The following is a 7698-nucleotide window of genomic DNA, read 5'->3' on the forward strand; positions in this document are numbered from 1 at the left end:
GACAGAATTTTCATTTTTGGGTGAACTATCCCTTTAATGATATGCTTACTCAGAATAGAGGTGCTTTCGTGATTTATGAAAGCCTGGCGTGACCTCCACTGGCCTCCAGGAGTTAATGACTTCCATTGGGATATGATGAGGGTGTTGCGACATAACACAATGGCAACCACTCCATCTTGACCCAAGAAACATCCCAATTATCTCTGTTGAATCAGACTCAATCGGTGCATGGTTCAGAACCATTACTGAGTTCTCAGACTCATTTTGTTCATACTAATGCTGTTAAACAATTTAATTATTAACAAAAAAAAATTTGTAAAAATTAAAAAATATTAAACAAAAATTATTATTGGTGGTTATGCATGTGAGGTCCAATAGGTAGTATTACTAATTGAACTTTTTTTAACGTTTTGAACAACCCTCTTTATCGAGCATATCTGTAAGTAGTCAGCTGAAGTCATTTGGCTTCTAATTGTTCATTTTAGGAGCCAATGGCTTCCTAGTCATATATTTATTTATTTTTTTGTCTGGAGCTCCCAATCATAGTATAATGTGTCATATTGTCAGTACCTGACACTACAATGCTCGTATCTGCAGCTAAAAGCATGGGTGGTGGATTTGTAGTAATTTCTGAATGGCCAGAAATCTTCAGATTTCTGCGGAAATCTTCAGAGCTTACTGTGAAGTTCTGCGGGTGCAGATTCTGTTTGGGCCTGTCATTATTGTTTTAGCATATCGCTAACCTCACCCCAGAAAACCCTGCTTATCTTCACATGTACTTGATGGAATCTCCTGCTCCATCACGCCATGCCTCATTGAGCACTTTTGTTCCATGAATGATTCACTAACCAAAATACACACAAGGCCCGTGGCTGCTGTGCATTGTAGTTCAAGTAAATGTGATTAATCGTGTTATTGATTAAGCACTGCAGTTGGTTGCACCTGGATCAACGAAGAGTCCTGGCACAGTGTCATAATGCAGCACGCTGTTGCTTTCTGGACATCCTCCATCCTGGTAATTATGGATGCAAACTCTGCTGTGTCAGAACTGCATGGAGGAGATGACATTTTGGTGTCAGCAACATATGGATAACCCAGCCTCTTCTATTCTGCTTTGAAATGTTGGTTCAGTGTTCATGTGAGCCTGAAACTGACAGCAAGAGAGGGGAGGAGATATAGGTGTACCTCAGAGACCTGGATGAATCCTGTTTTGTAGCATACACTGCACAAAATCACTTACTCTTTATTTTCAGTAACAATACTGTATCTAAACAGTCACTAAGCAGGATCAATTTGCACAGTGAAATTATGTATAGTATTGACTTTTTTTCAGATATGTCTTGAATTAAGTTTATTTTTCTCACCCCATTGGCAATTATTTTTCTTCTTTTAAACAGGAATCTGCCAGAATTTAGTGTTGTTTATGCTTAAGAAAAACTGTTGGCCAATGGCGTAAGAAAAGTAAACTTAATTTAATATATATTCTGTGTGTAGAATATAAGTCTTGTAGTTTTGCTTCTCAAGTGAATTGATCTTGTCTTAAGGATGTTTAGATATTGTTCAATTTGAAAACAAGACAAAAACTGTTTTTTTTTTTGCATTGTAGTCCAGTGTCCTTGTGCTAGGACTGTTCTTTGTTGTTAATTTCTGGCCATCTTCAAGATCATTTTGTCAGATTTTGAATCAATATCAGATTAACAAGAATAATTTAAAATAACATTCATGTCTATATATTGCTGTTGCTCATCAAATCATCTTAAGTGCGCCTTCCCTGGCACATCCCTTATGGCGAGAACCATTTTTACTGTGCTCCATAAATCATCAGCATAATTAAAGGTCTTACAAGGACCCAAACCGTGTCATTAATTTAGCACATATTTGTGTGGTGGTGTCAAGTTCTTGTTTATTGCAGAATGGCAACATATAAAGTAAAATACAGACTCGCTCTCAAAGTTAGTGACATTTGCTGGATGTACCGTTGTGTTGTAAGCTGCCGGGTCACACATTATGCTCCAACGTGAGAGTCTCTGCTCAAAGCAGATAAATAAACATTCAAAGCCATTTTCCAGGTCATCCAAATTGGTTTAATCCATATCATGTAACTTTTATGTAATTCGTTCCATTCTTTTTTATGGAAACAATTATCTGTTCTGTCAGAACATCCCCCACTTTGGAAAGTGTAACAGTATCACTGACCGCACTGCACTTTTTATCTCTGATCAGTGGTGGCTTGTCATTTTGCCCATGTGAGACGAGCCAGACTGCCACTTTGTTTCTCCCATCCTCTCATTCAGCAGGGTTGGAAGGAAATAATATCTAAGCTTTCTTTCATATCACCCATTAAAGACCATATTATTAAGATCAACTTTTCTAGACTGCAGGCTTTTCCAAAGAAAACTGCAGATTCCCCCCTTAAATTGGCAGATATCCCTACATGCTGCTGTAGGGATCTTGCTTTTATTCCCTGCTGTGCATGCTGGATAATAATTTTTCCCTTTCATGTCACTGTGATTAGTGACATCTTGCCTAATTGAAACGATGCTGCCATTAACACCTCTGTGAAGGATGGGATGTTCTAATTCACCGCCTTACATTGAGGACGTGTCATTTTTGCTGTCACACTGCCTATTCCACTCAGCTCCTCTGTCGTAATTCTCAAAGGCAGCCGCAAAGCAGGCTATATCCATATATTTCACAGGCTATCAGACTGACCCTGCCTCCCTTCTCTCCCTCTCTATATATATCCCATCCCCTCCCCTCAGGGGCCTGAGGCCTGGACGGCACCCGGAAGAAGACGATATCGTTCCCGAGCTTGCCAGGAGCATCCACCCCCGAGAGCGACCTGACTGGGAGGAAACCATCAGCGCAATGGTGAGGAGCCAAGTTCTCGCAGTCTCGCACAAATTCAGCGACTCCCTCCCACACCATACATTTACAAAGCCAGTCGTGAAGACAGCAGATATCACACCCTCAAGCTGTGAAAATGAAAGATCGACTGCTTGCTGTTCGATAGAGACAATATCACAACTGTCGTTTCTGAAGGATAATTCAGTTATTTTTTTTGTGGGTCCCTGATTCTTTTACATAAGACCCATATTGCTGCTGTAGACTGTTGGCCATTATAACCTGTCTGTGGGAACATGCTCTTGTCAGATGCCTGCAGAGGGATAATGCAGATCTGGTCATTATCCTACGAAAAGCAGATTAATTTACTGACTAGCAAAAATGACCTTGAGGGACTTCAGATTTATATTTATGGTGTATATATACAGAAAACATATAATGGAGCACTGGAAGCTTGGGCGACTCCAGTTAAAGCAATAAATCTAAAATATTTGCAGAAAAAGAAGAATCAAATATACACTACCATTCAAAAGCTTTTTTTTAATGCTTTTTGAAGTCTCTTATGCTCACCAAGGCTGCATTTGTTTGATCTAAAATTCAGTAATATTGTGAAATATTACTACAATTGAAATAATTTTCTATATGAATTTATTTTGAAATGTAATTTATTACTGTGATGGCAAAGCTGAATTTGTCAGTAGCCATTACTCCATTCTTCAGAGTCACATGATCCTTCAGAAATCATTCCAATATGCTGGTTTGATGCTCAGGAAGCATTTCACATTATTAATGTTGCAAACAGTTATGTTGGTTCATATTTTTGTGGAAACTGTGATACTTTTCACTTTGATAATTAGAAAGTTCAAAAGAACAATATTCACTTATAAAACAATCAGTTTGATGTATTAATAAAATGAAATGCTAAATAAAATTTAGATTTTTTTTAAAAGAAAAAATATTTGCTGACCCCCAAACTTTTGAACGATAGTATACCAATAAGATTATAGCATAGAGTCATAATTTCATACTTATTTGCTAGGTAGTTATATTTTTATACCACATAATGGTTCTTGATTTAGTGTTCAGCCATGGCTTTTTGCTATCAAATAGGTAAGATGTAATGCAGTCAGTTATTCATTACTGCAAAATACACCCCGACATGAAGCAGCTGACTACAATATGACTTTGCATTGTTTTGCAATAATGAGCAGAGACACATTTGATTTGATTGCAGAAGTCCCCTGATTGACCTATCAAAACGGAGTGTTCCAGAGAGCCGGTGTAGTAATAGATGATCGTATTAAGCTGCTCTGAAGATCTACATCATCTATAACATGCTTTCCCCAGCCTTTGTTCAATACTGAATTAGTTTCAATTCATGATTATTTCACCAGCACTGACATGCTTGCATTCAGTGGTGCTGATAAAAAAAAAAGAACCTTTCTCCATGGCAACCTGACTGTTGGCTGATGTTGTTTTGAGCACAAACAGATTAGCGAGGATATATCAAGGGAATTACAATGTATCAGCTCACTCATATGACAAATTAATTTAATGCTCTTTGGCTTGATTTTATACTATTGTGTACCAGGGTATTAATTGAACTCGTTAATTGTACAGTCAAGGTCATCAAGCTCCAGTGGCTGTCGTCTTGTCACTGTTGTGACCTAGTTTCACTGTCACTTATAGTGAAGTGAGACTGTGATGATCAACAGACTGGCTGTTACGAATAACGAAATGGAACCAGATTTGGATCGGACCCAGTTGAGTTTTCACACCATGTTTTATACCAGCAGAAGCTGGTCTGTTCAGCCGCATGCTCATTTGAAGGCTGCATGGTCAAGAGACTTTTAATAAGCCCATGTCTGGCAGCTAAGAGCCGCACTTTCAAAGCATTATTCATATTTCATGGACCTTTCGAATCACTGGCATGTTTTGTTTGGCCTTGCCAGATGACTGCGTGTCTCTCGTTTGGCTAGGCATTGAAGAGACTGGCAACAGAGTTTTATAAAGCATACCAGCTGTCAAATGTTTTAGAGGCAGGGCACAAGCTTAGCCTTTCTAAAACCAGAGTTCAGGGTCTCTCAGCTTTTTGGCATATCCGTTTAACCTGTCTTTGACCCTGTTGTAGCTTTCTCTCTCCTTCCATTACTCAGCAGACTTGTTTTATGTTGCCTACAATATTCTCATTATACTGTGCTGTTAACTTTAAAAATGGCTTTGTATATGAGAGAGATTTGTCTCTTTAGTTCTTATTTGCACAAAGATTTGTGTAGAGATGGGAGGAGACTGTCCTGTTAAATGTCCTGTTAAAAACTATATTCAAGTGCTTTATCACTTTAATGTAATGCATAAGTATACTTGATGGTATTGTAAAAGGCTATTCACATAAAGTCTGAATTAAAAAAATTAGTGGTCGAACACTATTTGTTTCAGTGGCGATACTGATATCTAACGAGCACAGTAGTTGATGGACAGTTTAGTTGTAGCAAATGAGATGCACACAAAATTACAATTAAACTTTTGTTTTACACAAAATTCATTATTCACAAAATATTTAAAACAACATTATGTATAATCTATGATTACATTTTTTTTTATTGTGATTTGGTTTCACAATTGGGGTTGTGTAATATTATTGACAAAAATGATATGCCAGTATTTTATCAATAATGATAATTAGAAACAATTTTGCTGCATGAGCTTTCAAGGCATTTTGAAACAACAATTACGATATTATTGTATACTATATATATATCGCACACCCTGCTCACAATGATATTGTACCTCACAATTGCAAATTTATTTCTCATAATTGCAACTTTATCTTACAGTTGTGACTATTTATGATTTCTAAACTTATTCTCATAGTAGTTTTTTTTCTCCGAGTTGGAAACTATGATCTGTCTTGTTTTTATCCGAGTATTTTTTTTATTGAATGACGAAAACTCTATATCAAACTGGTAATAGTTTTGGAGTAGGCTTGCCGCGATAGACGGTGCTAACGGTGATACCGGTGTTAAGCCGCAACACCGGTTACATCACTTGCCCACCGCGTCACCGACCCCCACTGTAGCTTTGATTTTTTATAGTAATAAAAATCATTTAGTTCAGTAAAAGAACAGACACTACAATTAAAAACTGAACGCGGCTGCTCAATGCAGTTGAACAACAGTTGCATCACAGATCAGATTTCGTTTCTCCAGTGAGGAGAGTGAGTCGAGCTGACTGACAAGAAGAGTGAGGTGAGGTGAGACAGGCAAGACGATGGCGGATGATTTAGTTTCGAAACGAAATGCAAAAGCGCCTGTTTGGCAATATTTTGGATTTTGAAAAGCCTGTTGACTTTTGCCGTTTATCTAAGGTGATTTTGGGAAATTCAAACGAACAATTGCTTTACTCCGAATTGTCACTATTTGAAAGTGAAAGTAAAATGCGCACACCGCTTTTACAAGCTATTTAAAAGTGAGGAAAAGAGAGAACGCCCCTGCGGTGATACCGGTATTACCGGTGTTGTCACACGTCGATTAACCGGTGGGAAAATTTCCTCACCGTCACAACCCTATTGTGGAGCAAAAATACCTTGTACATCTTTAATGCAGTACTTTTGTGTTGTTTTGTCACATTGGCCCTGGTGTGAACAGGCCATAACGGTGCCATTTGGTGAGGATGGGCTATTGGAATGTGGCCAGGGACATAGACTGTCATGTCCCAATCATGCATTGAAAAGGAGCATGTGTATTTTTCTTTCAGGCACGGAGTGCTGAAATTCCAGAGCTGAGCTCTGAGCCTCTCATGCGCTCTTGCAGCAGTACTGCCAGCATGAAGGTGAAGAACGTCAAAAAGTAAGTGTCAAAAATTCACACAGCCAAAGTCACAAAGGCTTCTTTTTTCCATATTAGCAAGCAGTCAATCACTGACTAGCCCTCATGTTTATAATAGCTGAATTTTGAACTGAATATTGAATATTGTCCTGTGATCTTTTCAGGCTCTCATTCACCAAGGGACATTTTCCAAAGTTAGCCGAATGTGCCCATTTCCACTATGAAAACGTTGACTTTGGGACGATACAGGTAAGATCTTAAGCCCTTAATAACAGTGGACTTCAATGCTTCAATTACAGAGTGGACCTCAGTGACCGGACTTGAAAAGGACAGCATTGAAAATGAGGCACAAGAGAGATTAAATTCTGATGTGCATGTGTGTTTGTGCAATGAAATGTCAGGGGTGTGCAGATAATGCCAAAGTGCCACAGCTGGGAAAGGGACAGTAGCGCGTCTCTAATGCAAGGCTCAGAGGGATTGAAAAATGAGGATCAACATGATTTAATATCACTATAGCAGCAGTAGCACTCTTGCAGATGACTATTTCCTCTGCTGGAGCTGGGTATCACCAACTACTTCACAATACAGCACACATCTCAATACATATGTCATGATTCAATCGTGATGCATCATTATATGTGACCCTGGACCACAAAACCAGTCATAAGGGTCAATTTTTCGAAATTGAGATTTATACATCATCTGAAAGCTGAATAAATAAGCTTTCCCTTGATGTATGGTTTGTAAGGATAGTACAATATTTGACTGAGATACAACTATTTGAAAATCTGGAATCTGAGGGTGCAAAAAATCTAAATATTGAGAAAATCGCCTTTAAAGTTGTCCAAATGAAGTTCTTAGCAATGCATATTACTAATCAAAAATTAAGTTTTTATATATTTACAGTAGGAAATTTACAAAATGTCTTAATGGGACATGATCTTTACTTAATATCCTAATGATTTTTGGCATAAAAGAAAAATCAATAATTTTGACCCATACAATGTATTTTTGGCTATTGCTACAAATA

The 7698-nt window shown here is 38.0% G+C and overlaps 1 protein-coding gene across 3 annotated transcripts in view; it reads left to right on the forward strand.

The window, feature by feature from the left end:
* The window catches only part of LOC107703512 (rho GTPase-activating protein 32-like), a 75304-nt gene that overhangs the window by 17232 nt on the left and 50374 nt on the right, over nt 1-7698 (forward strand). For all 3 annotated transcript variants that reach the window (XM_016506143.1, XM_016506145.1, XM_016506146.1), the window contains exons 2-4: nt 2763-2871; nt 6598-6689; nt 6833-6917. In XM_016506143.1, the coding sequence (XP_016361629.1) occupies nt 2763-2871; nt 6598-6689; nt 6833-6917 (286 nt within the window). The remainder of the gene's footprint in view (nt 1-2762; nt 2872-6597; nt 6690-6832; nt 6918-7698) is intronic.

The sequence above is a fragment of the Sinocyclocheilus anshuiensis genome, unplaced genomic scaffold (assembly GCF_001515605.1).
Source record: "Sinocyclocheilus anshuiensis isolate Anshui unplaced genomic scaffold, SAMN03320099.WGS_v1.1 scaffold330, whole genome shotgun sequence".
Taxonomy (NCBI): Eukaryota; Metazoa; Chordata; class Actinopteri; order Cypriniformes; family Cyprinidae; genus Sinocyclocheilus; species Sinocyclocheilus anshuiensis.